This window comes from Gobio gobio, assembly GCF_949357685.1.
Source record: "Gobio gobio genome assembly, chromosome: 23".
Lineage (NCBI taxonomy): Eukaryota > Metazoa > Chordata > Actinopteri > Cypriniformes > Gobionidae > Gobio > Gobio gobio.
In genome coordinates, this window is record NC_137119.1 from 19,316,057 (window position 1) to 19,336,201 (window position 20,145).

The 20,145-nt window shown below is 37.5% G+C and overlaps 1 protein-coding gene across 5 annotated transcripts in view; it reads right to left on the reverse strand.

Annotated features, from left to right (window-relative positions):
* kiaa1217 (KIAA1217 ortholog) overlaps positions 1 to 20,145 on the reverse strand; it is a 194,197-nt gene that overhangs the window by 77,351 nt on the left and 96,701 nt on the right. The window contains exon 1 of one of the 5 annotated variants that reach the window (XM_079805498.1): positions 1,047 to 1,237. The exons of the other annotated variants lie outside the window; for them this stretch is intronic. Coding sequence (XP_079661624.1) covers positions 1,047 to 1,092 — 46 coding nt within the window. The 5' untranslated portion in view covers positions 1,093 to 1,237. Of the gene's footprint in view, positions 1 to 1,046; positions 1,238 to 20,145 lie in introns of those variants that run through there. 5 annotated transcript variants of the gene reach the window in all.

Sequence of the window (20,145 nt, forward strand, 5' to 3'; positions counted from 1 at the left end):
GTTACAGTGTACCCCACCTGCGGGGCATGTTGTCACATTTCACTTCCATTCTTTCGGGGTAAATCAAGAAAAAAGTATACACTGTATTAATGAAACAAAACCACATAATTGTTCTAGACATGTGTGTAATTAATGTGGGAAACAATAAATACTCTGAACCCCAAGTGGATTTACACAAAAAAGCGTTAGGTTGTGCCCCGCTCTCCCCTATTGTGTGTGTGTGTCATAGGTGTGTGTGTGTGTGCTTTAGCTCCGCCCACTGCACTCCTCCACGAGTTCGGCTGTTTTCGGAAAGAATCGGTACAGCGTATCTGTCTTGATAAAACTAAAGACTCTTCGGAGATATGAAGGATACAATACTACTCTACAGGTACTCAAGATTAACATGAGATTGGCAGAAACTGTGCATGCTATTTACCCTTTAAATTCTGCTGTAAACCAGCTCTAAAAAGTCAATTGTGTCATTATTCAGCTGAAGTCAGATCAGTGTTGATTCAGTTCAGTTCAGTTAAATAACTGTGTAAAGTTAATCAAATATGAAACGAGTTCAATACAGCTAAGCAGCTCTACAGAAGACAATAGTGTCATTATTTACTTCAAATCACTTCAGTGTTGATTTTGTTCAGTTCAATAACAGTGTTGATTTTGCAAAATTAGTCAACAAAATTAAGAAACAAAGTCAAATCAACTCTAAAGCAGCTCTGCAGAAAAAAAGTGGTCATCATTCAGCTCAATTCAGTTCAAGTTTTGTTCTCATCCAATAGTGTCAATGCAATCAAATCAACAATATTACTGAATATTAGGTGTAAGAGTGTAAGGCTGAGAAGTCCTGAAGCCCATCCTCCCCCGTACCCCTAGTGTCACAGGACAGCAATCTGGTCTATTTATAACTGTTAAGCTACACACACACACACACACACACTTGTACAAACAACCTCAAAGTAAGTCAACAAGAAAATCGAGAAATCCTGTTTCATACAACAAACATTCAACCCTGTCATTGCAACCATGCTTTATCACGTCTACATCAGCGTCACAGCCCTTACCTTCCCCAGGCAATTCTTTCCTGTTCTCTTCTCCAAGTTCTGCCATGCTCTCCAATACAATGACCCTATAGACAACGAATTTGAGAGTCTGTCTGAGAGCAGCTGTTGGCCAGATTCCACAGCCTTTCACGTGAGTGAAAGACACTTTAGCAGTTTACTTTAATGGAGTCTGGATTACTCTCAACACTCGTGATCAACTCTAGAAACTTGTCAATTGAAAACACCCCGCTGCATGCTGAGTGCGTGGGAGTTGTATGTGTGTCCTCATTCCCAGATCTAAAAAGGTGACGGTGACGTTAACGTTCCCATGTAAAGCTTAGCGAGGGGCCCTTGCCAACAGGTGCTAGATCCTTACTTCCTCTCTCCTTCTCTCAATAGCATTTTTCATAATAATTTTCTCTCTACATGTTAACCTTCTTGTCTATATTTTCCACCATGCAGAACTACTGCCACTTTTCACAAATGAGTTACAAAATAAAGTAAGAAAATAAAACAATATTAAATGTCAGAAAATGACAAATGTTTAGAAAATGGTATCAGGAATACTAAATGTTCTATGACGTCTTAGGCGTTTTCTTTTTAGTTGTTGTTTTTTTTTGTTTGTATGAGGTTTGCAATTTACTAAAATGTGATAAGCTGAATATGGTTTAAAACAGTGATTTGCATTTCTAGAAATAACATAATAAATTAGGGATGCAAGGAACATGGTTACATTTTAGCCTAAATTATGTTATTAATCAGTACAGAATAAGTAATGCAGCATCAAATGTTGTTTACTAGTTATTGAAAAACTTTAATTTATAAAATATTTCTCATCAATCAGATAAAAAAAATAAAAAAATAAAACTAGCGTCAGGGTTGAATAGTTACAGATCACAGATTCTTCATGTGTTTAAAACAAAAAAAAAATTAAAAAAAATTGTATCCACTTTTCCTGATATGTTAATTTGATTATATATAACATATTATCTAACATTTGTATTTATATTTCTCTAAAGAAAATTCGATTTGTGCCCATATTGGTTTAAAAGTGCACCAGGTTATGCCCTTGTATCCTATCCATGGTGCTTCCTGTTGCTGCCTATAAAAGTCAAATACTCATGTTTTGAAGAACATTTCTTTCCTGACACAGCGTGTCTAATGTGAAGTGATTATAAGAGAAATGTAATCCTCCAACAGCTGAATGGGGGCGGCTGCTCCACAGCAAGTAGATTATTCAATGAAGGGTATTTTAAATTGTTTCATTTATTTTCTATAATCCTATTCAAGCCTGTAATTTTATCAAAAAGACATAAGGATATTTGTGTGTGAACGCATACAGTAATTCATAATAGTTCAGTCAGCTCAGACAGACAGATCTGACAGCTAATGCATAACACATGGAAAGGAAGGAACCTCTTGCTCTTGTACGTCTTGTATTGTTGTTTTTTATTAACTAGCTATTCCTTATGTCAGGGTAGACACCCTATTTTATTTGACAGGCCTATGAGAAACAGAAGTACAGTTTGTTCAATAGGTTACTAGTATTTAAAAAAATATTTGAATGAAACTGCATTTATGCAGGATTTTCTTTAACAGGATGGCATTTGACTCTTTATTCTCTCTCAACATATACTTAGATTTTAGTTGACATAACGTGTAATTAAAAGACTTGGAGCTGTTTCCCCAGGTTATGTTAACCATGTTACCATAATCTTTTTCTCTTCAACAAGTTAAAGTCACATTTGACAAGTTAAAGTCACCTTTTTAATCACTTTGTCTTATATTGTATGTTTGTCAGTCAGTGATGATCTTGAAATGTCAACCCTGTAACAGTGACTTTGTATAGAGAATAGTGTTGTCAAACCGCTTAATCGCGATTAATCCCATCCAAAATAAAAGTGTGTGTGTGTACTGTGTATAATTATTATGTATATATAAATACACGCACATGCATGTATATATTTAACCTCTTAAACTCTGCGGACCATGTACAGGGTTAGGGTTTGAATGGCATCATCAAGTATATACTTAAACTTTTAAATGTCTGTGGAGGAGCTCTGACCTCATATGTGGTACCATTTGAAAGCTTAGAGTCTCTACTTTCTGGAGACATGCATCACTTTGGCAAAAAAAAAAGCAAAAAAGGAGGCTCTTTTTGATAAATGCAATATCCCTGTGTCATTTTACAGAAAACCCTGAAATTACCCTGAAACATATACTTACATGTTTATCACACAGTGGTTTATGAAACTTCAAAGGGTTTCCTGTAGACCACACTGTAAAAAATGAATCATGGGTCTTGTAATTTTCACAAAAAAAATTGAGGTGATAATTAAAAATAGTGTGTATATTTTCTTAAGAAAATTGTGGTTCAGTGTTTTATAGAAAATATTGAGAACATTTCACTAATAAAACCAAGAGATACATTTTCCTGATTTTTTTTAAGGAAATGTAAGCAATCTTGAGCCTTCAATCGAAGAACCAAATAAACTGATAAAATTAAGGAAAATAAGGTTACCAATTTATTTTAAGAGAATTAACTCAATTATGCAGTTTTATTTAGAGACACCATTGTTAGTTCCCAGCATACTTTGCATATGGCTGGAAAGGGAGAGTTAGTATTGAAATTAAGTGTTATTTTATGTGTTTTTGAGTGAAGGGAAACATCTGTTAACGTTTAATGTTCTGTTATGTTTGACATTTGAAAGATTTTCTTTCTGTTGAAGTTTTGACCGTTACCATTGTGCAGAAGAGTAGATCTTATGGTTAGGTTGTGGATAACTGTATGTATACCAATATTATAAAGCATGTTGCTTTGGTCAATGAGCAATAACTTTGCTAATGCCAGTGCAGTAACAAGTTTGTTTCTGCTTGTGCTGTGCTAGCAGCATACAGTCCATTAATTGTATAACGTAAGTCAAATAGAAACAGGTCATTTCCATTCCCTCTAATTTATACTCTTTTTTTAAAGTCAACTTAAAATTAATAAGCACATGTCACTAAAAATATTTAATTTATTGTTTCGTAGAATAAATAATTTAGGAAATTTTACATGATTTATTCAGGTAGATTCAATTAAAGAAACCAAGCCAAAACTTCTCAAAAATATTATGTGTAATATTGTTACCATTATTTATTTAAGCAAATAGCACATACATTTTTTTACAGTGCACTGAATGTGGGTATGGGAAGCTTTTCAATTTGGGTAGGCCAAATCCAGGTGGAAATCCCCAAAAAAGGTCCCAGAGCTTAAGTGGTTAAGAAAAGTTTGTTATATGTATATATAAAATATTTATATATAATATAAATTATATAAATACAGTATATACATGTAAGTATTTCTTACATAAATATATACAGTACATTAATGAGTGTATGTATGTATATATATATATATATATATATATATATATATATATATATATATATATATATATATATATATATATATATATTTATTAGTGCTGGGCAAATGAACGCGTTAATGCGGGCGATAAATTTTTTCAGTTTAACGCATTACAAATATTTAACCCAATTAATAAATTTTTGCCCAGCGTTACATTATATGATCACGCGCTTATTCATTCATGTAAATGCTAATCGAGGGACACCCTGACACACAAGGTGTAAACCTGACACACAAGGTTTGTGTAAACACAAACTTTTATTTAGGATGCAATTAATCGCGATTAATCGATTTGACAGGACTGATAGAAAACAACTGATAATTGAAGAATGAGTACTTTCATTACCTTAACCACACTTTAAACTGTAAAACCTGATATCTTTCTAAATATACTACTGTATAATAAATATCACATATATTAAAATAGAACCAGATAATAAAGTTTGTAGTTTTATGGCCATTTATTTTTTTTAACATGTTTCTTTTGCATGTTTTAGAATCTTGCTAGGCATCGTTAGCATGTAGCTAGTAAAGTATTGATAGCATGCTTTAGCATGTTACTAAAATGTTGCTAGGTGAAATCTAGAGTGACTTCACGTTTAAAACATTTGACAGTTGGAGTCTTGGTCCATTTAGCAGTTCATCAATGTAAGTCTAAGGGGAATTTTGGCCTCTTTGGAAGTCAGCTACTGGAAGTCGGAGCAATTAGAAAAGAAATCAGCAACATGAGTCAGACCAGCCTAAAGGTTTAAAGCCAAGATTTGGTGGATGGATCAAGCTCAAAAGCTTAAGGAAGAAGAAAATACAACAGTTAAAGGTTACTCTTTATTTTAATTAACTTCATGTACTTACTATAGGATTAGGGTAGGATTAGAATTTGGTTGAGGGTTACTTGCTTGTAATTATGCATAATTTACAGTTATTACTATGGTAAGTACATGTAACATATGTAACAAGGACACTGTAAAATAAAGTGTTACCCAATTAAATTTAGCTTAAGATGCTACAATGCTAACAGTTAAATAACGTATTCTAAATAGGTACCCGTTACATAGAATGACCCTATACAGTGCAGGACGTTAACCAAACTCTTCTAGTTGTCCTTCTATTTCAAAAGCCAAAGCCAACCCATTAACTCTATAAAAGTTGTCCAGATATTACAAGCCCAAATAAATCCATGACCAAACCAGCCATAATAAATCCGTAGAGCCAGCCATAATCAACATTAGCACCTGTCTTGCCTACCAAAGCAATATGTTGATTAAGCTCTTCCTCATCACACAAATTCCCCACTGCTTACTTTTCCCAAACCACAAGCCTAAACAGCTCAATTCTCATCTCTCAAACCACACAGTCCTCCTCTTACGAAAAAAAAAAACTCCAATTGAACAATGGTGAGGAAGTTTAACCACATCCCTCTCTCTATCCCCTGTAAAAACACTCTTTATTTCTCCTCCAGTCTTCTCCACCTCCTGTAACTTGCAATTCCTGGTCACAGGACACAAAGGGCCTGACATTCGGCTGTAACCCGAACAGGGTATGTGTCTTTAGTAAGGAAATGTGTGTGTATCCCGGTGGGGTCAGTGGTGTAGGGTTGTGCTCAGTAATGGATTTATGGAGGAATGTGTATCTGTGCTCCCACTCATAAACTTTCATCTCCTCTCTCTAAAAACAATTTACATCTCTCTCCATCCCTCTCTCTCTCTTTCTGGTTGGACAGTGCTCTTTTGTGTGGCAGGGGATATTGCATTACTGTAGACAGTTACTGACTAAGGGATGATAGTGTCATTTAATAAGATAAATGAATCTTACACACAATTTTACATCACACAAAAATCTTCTGCACACCTCACAAAAGTGAAATTCACATAATACGATCATCCTATTCATTTGTTTTCAAAAGGTATTTTTAATAAGCTAAAACCAAGCTCATGTTGACTTAGGTTTTTTTTTATAAGAAAGTGTGAACCCTGTGACTGTCATCAAAACATTATTTGCGTCTTCCAACCAACACAACATAGCAACAACCAATGCCTCAACCAATGGCATTACTTTGGGGCGGGCTATCATGTTGACTGACCAATGGAAGACATGGGAAGTAATCAGGAAATGTTTGGAAACAATCATTATTTTTTGCAATTCCATTTGGTTGTGCGAGCGCGCACACACACACACACACACACACACACACACACACACACACACACACACACACACACACACACACACACACACACACACACACACACACACACACACACACACACACACACACACACACACACACACACACACACACACACACACACACACACACACACACACACACACACACACACACACACACACACACACACACACACATGTTTGTTTTTGTGAAATGTGAGGACATTCCATAGGCGTAATGGTTTTTATACCGTACAAACCGTATTTTCTATCCCCTTACACTGCCCCTGCCCCTAAACCTAGCCCTCACAGGAGACTGTGCAGTTCACTTTCTGTGAAAAAAAACTTGTTCTGTGTGATTTATAAGCATTTTGAAAAGTGAGGACATGGGGAACGTCCTCATATTTCACCCTCTTTTTGTAATACCTATGTCATACCCATGTCATTATACACATTTGTGTCCTGATATTTCACAAAAACATGCCCACACACACACACACACACACACACACACACACACACACACACCTATATACACCTCTAATAAGCCCATTTAAGATCCTCCAAACCCTTGAGGCATTCTGGGTGATGAATTCCAAATGTCAATCACTGTCACATTTTAGGATGAGCTTCAGGAGTAGGGTGGCAAAAAGTACTCCTCATCTTCATCATCTTCCTTCACCAATAATTAACTTTAATCGGATAATGAAAGCATAAAAACATAAGATAATGTGATACGGGTGGGACTATGCCTCTTCCCTAATCACAACGGCAGCATGTACAGGTAATGAGACTGATAAACCCTTAAGACAATACAAAGAATTCACAGAGCCTTCAGGCAGAATCTGTTTTTATCTCCTTCATCAACTTGTAATCCCGATTAAATCTGACTCGCTCTGTTCCAACAAGTTCTCATAGATGATCTTTTCCCCTTTAGACAACAGCAAGCCCAAGGCAAGAGACACTGACAAATTCCCTGAGGAATTAAGAGAAAGATTTCTCAACAGAAAATGTTCACTTGTACATTATACATTTTTGGGGCAGTTGTGGCCTAATGGTTAGAGAGTCGGACTTGTAACCCGACGGTCGTTGGTTCAAGTCTCAGCGCTCTCTTCCACTCCCATTACCTGAGGTGCCCTTAAGCAAGGCACCAACCCCCAAACATGGCTGCCCACCGCTCTTCACTTCACTTCACTTATATATATATATATATATATATATGTGTGACCACCAAGTCTATCTCTACTTTCTTCATATATATATGTCACGAACAGCAAAAAACTGGTGTAAACTCAGCAGACTCAGCAGGGCATTATTGAAAAACAGCAGGTGAGATGACAACAGAATGGAGAGAGTACTGAACAGTGAAGTGATAAAAGGCAGTGCAGATAAATACTAGTCTTTGCAGATGAGGACGATAATACAATGGATACAACTGGAAATACCAGAATGAGGATGACTGGAAGTTGAGGAGATTGGCGAACCTGGAACAGGATGATAACGACACAGGATAGCAGGCAAACTCCACACGCAAGTATAACTGGAGAGAGTCTTGACTCTATAGCAATGTAAACACAATCGAGTTCAGACAATGAGTGATGTCTGAGTCCATGTATTTGGCATCCTGGATTGGTATATATATATATATGACAAACTGTTCAAAAGTTATAATCAACATCAACAATAGCTTATAATAGCTTATTTTTCAAATCTCATGACCTGTAGGTGGTGCTGTTCTCATGTTAATATTTCATATTCGCATATTTCATGTTAATTTGTGTTATTTTTAGTGCTGGGCACCAGGATTAATCACATCCAAAATAAAAGTTTGTGTTTACATAATATGTGTGTGTGTAATGTGTATAATTATTATGTATATATAAATACACACTCCTTCAAGTATATATTTAAGACATATGTGCATGTATATACTGTATACAGTATATATTTATATAATTTATCTTATTTATAAATATTTTATATATAAATATAACACACAGTACACACGCATATTACGTAAACACCAACTTTTATATTGGATTAATTGATTGCCCAGCATTAGTTATTTTTTTGTGATATTTTGAAGAATTTTTGGATTATTGATAACAATTATTAGATTATAAATGGTCTTATACAGTATATGTTGGCATTATAACTAGAGCAAAGTCTGCCGTAAAGAGACAGCAGATGTTTTTCCTTCTGAAAGTTTACGATCTACAGACCTTTTTTCACATACACACACATTATAGGCGTCTGTAAAACAGGTGTGGAGTAAAGAAAGTGTGTTACTGTTTTAGTTCCTGTGTGCAGGTGCGTGCCCTGATTTATTTAATAAGAGCTTTCTACTGTAAATAAAGAACTTTTTGATGCTGTAATGGTGCTACAACACAGCCTGGTAAAATGTGTGCCTCTCTCACAGGAAGAGTTCAGCTTTCAGCCTCCAGTATCCGTTTACCGCGGAAGTGCTCTTTTGATCTGCAAGCAGAAGACTAGAACCGGATAACAGTGTCAGAGTTCAGTCTGCTCAACGCTTGCCTTCCGTTATCAGATTATCATCTTATTCATCCACTTCACTGTAGTGCCATCTCAGTAAACTGCCCATATGGCATAATTCAGTGTTGTTTGGGAAGTGACCATAAGAGGGAACTCTTACAAAATGAAGCGCACTACTTGCGTTTCTTGAGAATAGTTTTTGTTCTATGATTATACTGTTTATCATACTGTAGTTTTCGCTTTTTGTTTCCATATGTGTATTACACGACAGTTTGAGTATGTGAGTTACCGCGCAGTTGGTCATGACTGACCCTTCCCCTTAATAAAGTGAATAAAGGAGCTCTCGGCTGTGTGTTTGTCTCCGTGTCAACGGTCGCCCTGCCAACAGAGGGGCTTGCGGCACCATGAAGAGAAGAGATGAGGGAGCCGCCTGAGAACAGCTGCTCACGCACACATACACACACACACACACACACACCAGTCCTAGCTGTGAGAATTGCATCTTGATTATATTTGGCAGAATGAACTCATGGATCATTCCTCACACAGCTGGAGAAGAGACATCCCAAGGTGTGTGTGTGTGTGTGTGTATGAGTGAGAGAGACAGAAGTATAGAGGGAGACAAGAGAAATGAAGAAGATAAAGTGGGAAGTGCTACATCATGGGCATACTGTATAGTACAGGCAGCCTAAGTCATTCTGTCTGTCTATCTGTTGAGATTTAACAGGAGTCTGTCGTGGCAGGGATACAGCTGTCTGTCTCACCAGAGATATAGACAATAAGGTGCTGAATACAGTCTGGTGAACACAGACACACACATCAGTCTTATCGCATTCCAGATTCTTCATTCTGTTCATGGGCTTTGCCAAGTTACAATTTATGTTTTAATAAAACAGTGCTGAAATGGCTTTATTAAAATGTGATTAGAATCCTTTCGCTGCACTAAAGCGAGATAAGCACCTTCAAATGTCAGTGCTCTTATTCAGACATGACTGCACCTCACCGTCTCACTCTCTTCATTCTGTCTCACTCACTAAATCACCCACTAAATTTAAACTGGTACTGTCCCGCATGGGCACATCGTGATGTTTAGGTAAATGCTGGGGACCTCAGAAGCTGCTTTATACAAACTGTACACTTTTACTATATAGAATAACGTGCAGTTTTCAATTTGTGGTAATTTTAACATAATAATAATAATATAATAATAAAATAAAATAATAATAATGGTAAAAGGTATGGCATTTTAAAATAATAATGATGATACAGAATGAGGGTTCAGTGTTATTTGTTGATTGATTTAAAGGTTCACCCAAAAATGAAAATTAGCCCATGATTTACTCACCCTCAAGTCATCTGAGGTGTACATACTGTATATCTTTCAGACAAATAAAATCTGAGTTATATTAAAAATGTTCTGGCTAATCCAAGCATTATAATAGCAGTAATAGTTGCTCTGTTTTTGAAGTCCATAAAAAATGCATCTGTCCGTCAAATAACGTGATCCACGGGGCTCCGGGGTGTTAATAAAGGCCTTCTGAAGCGAATCGATGCATTTGTGTAAGAAAAATATCCATATTTATAAATGTATTTCCTTTTTTTCTATGGCTCTGCATCAGCCATCCCTGCACCATCACTTCCGGCGGGCGAATAAGGTCAAAATACATGCAAAATACCGGCGTGTTCATAGATATATATAGATTCCTCATTAGTGCCTGCGCGGATTGGTCGAATGAGGCATCTACGTATATATATAATTGATCGTGCCAGTATTTTGACCTTATTCGGCGGAATTTATGGCGCTGGGAATACTAGATGGCATCAAAGCTCTCATACTCTAAAATATCCTCATTGACATTCATTATACGACTGACAGACTGCAACGGTTGGAGTTAAAAATCTTAATTTGTGTTCTACTGAAGAAACAAAGACGCCTACATCTTGGATGCCCTGGGGGTAAGCAGATAAACATAAAAATTTTGTTTTTGTGTGAACTATACCTTTAATGCATAAATAGAATATCATCAAAATTATTATTATTAATGCATTTTCACAATAAAATAAAATAAAATAAAAATCCACAGACCAATAAGAATTGTATAATTTAGTTGTATATAAAAGAGCAGTGTGAACATTCTTCAAAATATTTGCTTTGTGAAGATAGAAAGTCATACAGGTCATAAGTCATGGGGTGAGTAAGTGATGACCAAATCGCACCCGCTGTCACACCTTCATCACACCCCTGGGCTCTAAAGTGACCTTTAAAGTATGTGCTCTTTCCTAGATAAACAGAAAGAACAAAGCATAAGGGTAGAAGTCTGCAGAATCTGAGAGCCATCGCAACATGACACACGGTGTGCCTTAAAAGTTTATATAGTGCAGAAACACACATAAACCCACAAATCCCACATCATTATTCATCTCAGAAATCAGGTTTTTAATATGTCATTAACATCTGGCTAAATGAAAACATCTCAAAGTCTCCCTCTCATTTCCTCAATGTGTACACAAAGTAATTCCAGCTTCGATTGCTGCAGCTTACAGAAACGTTTCCCACACAGAGCAGCACTACAGACCTCAACATACTGACTTCGTCTAAGACAGCAGTCAGAACCCCTTAGACACTCTCCTAGAGAGAACATACCAGCTTTTAACAGTCACGACAAATGACTGAGGAAAAATAAATCAGTGAAAAATGGCTTTATGTAATATAGCCTATAGTTTGTACAAGTATTTAAAATGCATGGATATCACTGTTCATTTTATAATCTACACCAGCCAAACTTTTTGATCGATAGATTTTGATATTTAATGCAATGACACTGATACATTTTCATGTGTGTCTGAAGTATTCAAATGCATTTTGAGGCCACTGCACATCTACATTGTCAATTTTCTTGTTACAACTCTGGCGCCCTCAAGTGTTTACAAGGTTTACAACATGCACATGCATCTGGCAAAGTGATTTCTTTAGATGTCACATCAAAATGCCTTCCAGCATTGCACAGACACTCATAAACTATTAAACTATATCATAAAACGCTTGAATAATACAATTGATGAGCAGTTTAAAAACTTTGATGTGTCCATTCTACAGCATTATGCAGAGAAAAAAATTAACTTATAATGGCAGAATTAGATTTATGTAATGGCCAGAGGCTGGAAAAAAACGGGTTTATGGTACAAAATATCGCATTGCAGGAAAATAAAGGGAACGATACAAAATGGAAGGTAAGAAGTGAGGTTAGGAAGATGGGATGCAAGAAGCACAGAGGGCAAAAAACTGTAATTTCTCTAATGGATCAAGGCTGCAGCAAATGATCTGATTCGCTGTCTATGACATCATCCCTGCTAGGCCGCCTCCCAGTTGGACGATGTCATCAGCACTGAGGCATGTCAGTGCTGTAATGCAGCAGGACCCCAGCTACACACTCAAATACAAGAGCACTGGGCTAAAAGACACTATTTGTGACAAAAACATTCGAGGTCAGTCAACCAATAAAGTCAAATTAGTGTTAGAGAATGACCAAGCGCTACAGGCTCAAGACTGCTGTCCCCAATCCAGATTCCTGTCCTTTTTAACCCTAATCCAGTTTCTCACTATCCAGATTAAGTGTCCCAAAAGTCACAGGCAGAGAGCACATCATCCCTTAATGCCCATGTGATGCAAATCTGATTAACACAAATGTCAACATCATCACAAGATTAGGAGTTATAAAACACACATTTACTACTTTACAAAGCATCATTTTGTTTATGACATCAAACAGCATTTTTCTCAGAATAGAGATGTGAGCAATTCATACTTCTGTTAACACACAGAGATGCTTTGAATGGTCACTGCAATTCAAGCTTAAAAACACCATAAATGTCATTAATATTATTGAAAATAGTACACAAAATTAGCAATATATTCATACAAACAGACTGAAAATGAAGCTTTCATCACTGATAATCCTCTCCAGTTGAATTTGAGAAGCAGATTCGTGAATGGATCATTCATAAAGACAGCTTTGTTAACTGGACCTACCAATTCCTTAAAAAGGTCAGACTCAAAAGAACTATTCTTTTATAAATTGGGCATCGCTACAGTGAATTATGAAAGCTTGTTTCCGCCACAGAATTAAACATTTTAAAAGATAATTGCGACTTTTTATCTGACAATTGTGAGTTTACATCTCGCATTCTGACTATTTCCCCTCAGAATTGCCAGATATAAAGTCGCAATTGCGAGTTATAAAGGCAGAATTGCTAACCTGACAAGCCAGACCCACATCAAGGTGTTGGGTCTGGAAACTCACCATTGACAGGGCTCAATCCGAGGGGCGGGATAAACGGTTGTCTTTCAAATTCCTTCTGCACGTAACTGGATAGCGCCATGAGCGCCACAACCAAACCAGAGCAAAGAAGAAGGTGAAGCCGAGCTAACTAAGCTAGTTGATAGACTTTCGCCGTATCCTATCCGGCAGGCAAAATCTTCTTTTCTTAAGAATGACTTCAGTGCCGTTCTTTGTTCTTTTCTCAAAGAAAAGCTTAACTCCAAGTCTTCCAGAGTTGCGGCCAAAGCCGATTCAAAAGACCGCTGTTCGTCAGCTTCTTTGTTTACGAGTAGCACGCAGAACCTCCGCAACTCTGCCGTGACGTGCCGTCATTATGTTAAGCCCGCCCACCGACTCTACACACGCTGTGATTGGCCTGACCAGAGTTTGGTTTTTCCAGCTCTCAGGTCTACCGAGAGTTGCTAGACTACACTAGCGGCAAAATCCATTTTCTGCCGTTAGGGTGGTCTAGGCTGCAGAATTGCAAGATATAAAGTCAGAATTGCGAGATATAAAGTCAGAATTGCGAGATGTAAAGTCAGAATTACGAGATATAAAGTCAGAATTGTAAGGACATAAACTTGACTTTTTTATCGCAATTGCAAGTTTATATTTTGCAATTCTGACTTTATATCTCACAATTCTGACTTTATAGCTTTAAGCTTGTTTCCGCCACATAATTAAACATTTTAAAAGTTGATTGCGACTTTTTTTATCTCACAATTGTGAGTTTACATCTCGCATTCAGACTTTTTTTTCCCTCAGAATTGCGAGATATAAAGTCGCAACTGCGAGTTATAAAGTCAGAATTTCGAGATGTAAAGTCAGAATTGCGAGATGTAAAGTCAGAATTGTGAGATATAAAGTCAGAATTTTAAGAAATAAACTTGACTTTTTTATTGCAATTGCAAGTTTATATTTTGCAATTCTGACTTTATAAGGCATTTGGCATCAGGCATATTCTGACTACTTTTCTCAGAATTGTGAGATATAAACTTGCAATTGCGAGTTATTAAGTCCAGTTCTGAGGGGGAAAAAAACTTGCGAATTGCGATTTTATTTCTCACAATTCTGACTTTATATCTAACAATTGTGTATTATAAAGTCAGAACTGCAAGATATAAACTCGCAATTGTGAGAAAAAGTCAGAATTGTGAGAAATAAACTCGCAATTGCGCCTTTATAATTCGCAATTCTAACTTTATAACTCACAATTGCAACTTTATATCACGCAATTCTGACTTTGGGACCAATCATACACCCGTCAGGGGCGTAAATCACGGGGGGGACGGGGGGGACAGGACCCCCCCAATCTGAGGGCTGTCCCCCCCTAAAAACCATGCTGAGTATTGTAAATAATATAATGATATATACTTAAAATAAATGTGTAAGTAGTAAAACAATACAAAAGCAAACGGGACAAAAAATGCATTTAAGTTTAGAAACATTTTGAGTCCCCCCTCCCCCTTGCCCCACAGTGGTTTGATCCACCGCGCACCTCAACTAACGTTACCCATTGAACGTAAAAAAAACTACCACCACAAGTTTGGGGAGAGAACAAAGCTCTTCAGACAGCAGTTGTAAAACTCCAGTAAGCTGTCAATACTATTTTATTCACTTTAAACATCAGATGAAGTGACTCTTTTCTCTTTAATACAGATTAGGCAAAACACTTGCCCACCGCGGCACCGCCCCGGGCCACCGTTGTTTTCATTTTTATAGTAATAAAATAATTTTGTTTAGTTAGAGAACAGACACAACAATTAAAAACTGAACGTGTCTGCTCAATACAGCAGGAGCCGAACGAGAGTCAGATTTCATTCATCATTAGAGCAAACAGCTGACAGACAAGATGATCGCGGAAGTTTTGGTTTCAAAGCGAAATGTAAAAGTGCCTATTTAAGGGAGTGTGTCATTGTACTGTTTTCTTGCTGTGTTTTTCATTAAGAATAATAGGCTAATGAACCCATAATTCAAGCAACCCACCCTCGAATTGGCGCTAATTCTAAATCTAAAGTAGCCTATATGCGCGCGGCGCTCTGTCAGATCTGTGTTGGGTTTTGCTCAATATGATAAGTGGCAGATCAGAGGGCTTGCTGCAGTTGAATATCTAAAGATCTGAATATCATAGTATAAAATACTATGTGGAGGATGCAAGATCATTTTAAATAATATGACTGTGTGGTGAACCTACTCATATTTAAACAACTATTGCTTTGTGTTGTTGGTCAGATAAAATGACAGAGAAAAGAAAAACGGACATTAGATAATTATTCAGTGCACCAAAACGCCAAATAAGCACAATTTTTTTTATTTTATTTTTTTTTTTTTTTGTGGTACACATATCCTTACAAGTACAATTTTGGCTATATTATTTGTGTCCCCTTCAAAAATTGCTCTTAAGAAATTTCATGTTTATCGTCCCCCCCTACTGTTAGATAAAATTTACGCCCCTGCACCCGGTGCAATGGGACGCCAGGCGCAATGCAATTGTTTTTTGCTAGTTTCAGCCCAACGCAGTTATCATTTTCACGTTCAGCGCCAAATTATTTAAATAGCAAAATCACAAATGTGCATGCTGGTCTGTAAACGAGGTGTGTTCAGTCCAATTGTTGGTGCGTTGCTGTTTTGAGGCAACTGAAAACGACTGCGCCATTGACCAACAAAAACCTGGTCAATAGCGCAGTATTTTTTGTGCTATTTAAAGGGCGCGTTAGTAATATGCGCCTATAGGCGGGTGCACAATACGCGTACACTCTGCTTATTACACACAGCACACAAACCTTTTTAAATACTAAAAATAAAAGGATTCCTCTCTAGAGAAGCGTTCAGTCTTTCCGCTCACATACTGAATGGCTTTTAAAGGGAATGGGAGATGAGACTGATTGGTTCATTGCACGTTACACCCAAAACACACCCATGACCATGCACCCAAGGTTGGGTAAGAATTTTTTGTGTGTGTTTTTAAAAGAAATCTGTTATCCTCACCCAAATGGCTGCATTTATTTGATAAAAAAATTCAGTAATATTGTGAAATATTATTAGAATTTAAAATAACTGTTTTCTACTGTAAGCTGAATTTTCAGCATCATTACTCCAGTCTTCACTGTCACAGGATCTTTCAGAAATCCTTCTAATATGCTGATTTGTTTTGTTTTAATTGATTTGAAATAGAAATCTTTAATAACATTATAAATGCCTTTACTGTCAATTTTCATCAATTTAATGCATCCTTTCTGAATAAAAGTATCCATTAAAAAAATGTACTTATCCCAAACAAATATCTGAATGCATTTGGTGGAAAAAACTCCTTGCAGGGCTTGTTTTTGTATATGTGTGTCTGTGTTCATGGGGTGTGTGCTCCCAAAATTCTCTGAGCCATTGGGTGTGTGTAATGAATGCCATAAGCCTGATGTCACTTAATGAAGAACCACGTCAGTCCTGCTAAGAAGAACAGTTGGAGTCTTAAGTCTGTATAGTCAAAACTCATAATACACACGCGGCACTACAAAATATCCCACAATACATCTAAACAAAACAACCCTATCAATCGTTTTAAAACAATAGAGATTTTATTATTGTACTACATGTACATTATGACAAGGTCACATTGGTTGTTATTGGAAAACATGTGATGGTTTGTTCTTTGGCCACTGCTGAGTTCGGAAGAGGAAGACGGGAGGTAAACTTTCATTTGAGGAAAGGGGACTGCTGGTGGAGTGCAGGAAAAATATCTGAGGAACAGGCAGGGATTGGGGTGGAGAACTCACTATGTGTCCCGTCGCTACTTCTATTGTTTACATTTTCCTGAGGTTTTCCCTCTTCCTTCCATTCAAAGCACATTCAGAATATTGCATGACCTTAAGACTCACCCAAACCTTGGAGCAAATTTCCAATTGAGCGAAAGACGAAAGTGAAATTTCCAGGAGAGATTTGAAGCATAATAAATATTCATGTGTGAAAGATTTACTCTACATAACAAAACAAACACCGCAAGCACATTTTTTCAGCTTTTAAAACATCTGTTGTGCTCCTGCTGATCTGCACCACTGTGAATCTATAAAGCATTCACTTCCATCCTTTTTAAACCACTGAAGAAGAAGAATAACAGACAGGAAGGAGGAGAGGTGAAGATGCATTTCCACTCAAAGCATGCGGCAGCTGCCAGGAAAAGCTCTCGACGTGCAAAATGACAAGTGCAGCATGTGTAAAAGAATGGGGTGGACAGGGGAGAGGTGTGGGAAAGATGTTCTGCCTTATACTGAAACTTTTTCCCATCATCCGCCCTGTCAGAGTCAAATCACATTATAAAACACTACCTGAATATCTGAAGAACAACAGATAGAAAAAGGTTTTAGTGTTAAGATATGTCTCCATTTTTTCCTTAAATGTCCTAACCATAAAAGTGAGCTGTGATTCTAGTGCTGGTTATTGCAACAATTATTTTCTACTTAGTTTTCTACTTGTTTTTTCTCTCCTGTTATATCCAACACTCCCCATTAAACGTTCCAATTACAAATGTTGTTAATGCATGAGACAATAGAAGAATCCTTTTTTTGGGGTTAATTCCACAAAAAAAAAAAAAAAATGCTGCAAAGAAGAATAGCAGAAGCTTTATTTTTAGGAATGCTGATATTAAAATCGGATTTTAATCATTATTTTCATGGTATGGCCAATAACTAATACATATTATTTATAAAATAAATATAATTTAGATGATGAAGTAGTAATTATAACATTTTGTCCTCAAAGTTGATGTGTTAAGCAGGAAAAACAAGCACGCGTAAGGATTTGAGCGAGTTTGACAAGGGCCAAATTGTGATGGCTAGACGACTGAGTCAGAGCATCTCCAAAACTGCAGCTCTTGTGGGGTGTTCCCGGTCTGCAGTGGTCAGTATCTATCAAAAGTGGACCAAGGAAGGAACAGTAGTGAACCGGCGACAGGGTCATTGGCGGCCAAGGCTCATTGGCGGCCAAGGCTCATTGATGCACGTGGTGAGCGAAGGCTGTCCCGTGTGGTCCGATCAAACAGACGAGCTACTGTAGCTCAAATTGCTCAAGAAATGAATGCTGGCTCTGATAGGAAGGTGTCAGAATACACAGCGCATTGCAGTTTGTTGCGTATGGGGCTGCATAGCTGCAGACCAGTCAGGGAGCCCATGCTAACCCCTGTCTGCCACGAAATCGCCAACAGTGGGCACGTGAGCATCAGAACTGGAACACAGAGCAATGGAAGAAGGCCGCCTGGTCTGATGAATCGCTTTTCTTTTACATCACATGGATGGGCGGGTGCGTGTTACGTCGGAACACATGGCACCAGGATGCACTATGGGAAGAAAGCAAGCCGGCGGAGGCAGTGTGATGCTTTGGGCAATGTTATGCTGGGACCTTGTATAACCTTGGGTCCTGCCCAGGGGCGCATTAACGAACGGGCTTCCATGGGATGAAGCCCAGGTGCCAACACTGGGGAGGTGCCTACAGGCTGCACGAAAATTATATTTTTCAAATAATTATGCTGCTTTAAAGTCTCAATTTTTATTTCAGGAGGTTTTAAAATCGGGGGATGGAAAAACAAAACATCACAATATTGCTTAAGTGTGATAATTAATTTTAAAGGGTTATGATTTAATGAATTAAACGCCAGCACTGCTTGTTTCAAAGTAAAGACGCAGTGCAGTTGAGCGTTCTATGTGCTTGTGCTTCTAGAGCAGTTTGCAAAAACCAAAGAGCCCACATTTATACCAAGTGATTATTTTGATCTACTGCTGATTAATAATAAATATTTTGTAAAATGTGTTATTCCCAAGTCCCAACTAGTGTGCCGTGACAGGTTGCCAGGTGTGCCATGGAAGAGGGCGATGCTGTAGCGCAGGGGCCTTTTGTTATCTTAATGAGCCCCTGGTCCTGCCATCCATGTGGATGTTACTTTGACACGTACCACCTACCTAAGCATTGTTGCAGACCATGTACACCCTTTCATGAAAACTGTATTTGCTGGTGGCTGTGGCCTCTTTCAGCAGGATAATGCGCCCTGCCAAAAAGCAAAAATGGTTCAGGAATGGTTTGAGGAGCACAATGAGTTTGAGGTGTTGACTTGGCCACAAAATTCCCCAGATCTCAATCCAATCGAGCATCTGTGGGATGTGATGAACAAACAAGTCAGATCCATGGAGGTTCCACCTCACAACTTACAGGACTTAAAGGACCTGCTGCTAACATCTTGGTGCCAGATACCACAGCGCACCTTCAGGGGTCTAGTGGAGTCCATACCTCGACGGGTGAGGGTTGTTTTTGCAGGAAAAGGGGGACGAACACAATATTAGGTCTGATCGGTGTATATCAATATTAATCTTCTATGCTATTTATAACATGTCTAAATAAATGAGTATGTTAAATTAAAAATGTATTCCCCAAAATGTATATACAATATTGATATATATGTAAAAAATGATTAGACCAAAGAAATTAAAATACGTACAAAATATACTTTCTTGGTCTGTCCATAACTCCAATCTGTTATATTTCCAGAGGAGGAGGTTTCGTCACTGCATAAACAAACCTAAAGCGTCTTCTTTTTTCCACTTCTTCTAGCTAGACTCACTTATCAGAACATATCAGAGGCTCTGGCACAAAAAGAGAGACCAGAGGTCATGATGATAATAAAGATGTTACTTTAAAGTGAATTTGGATTCCATCGCTGCAGCGTCTCATAGTGATGTTACTGGCCATATGC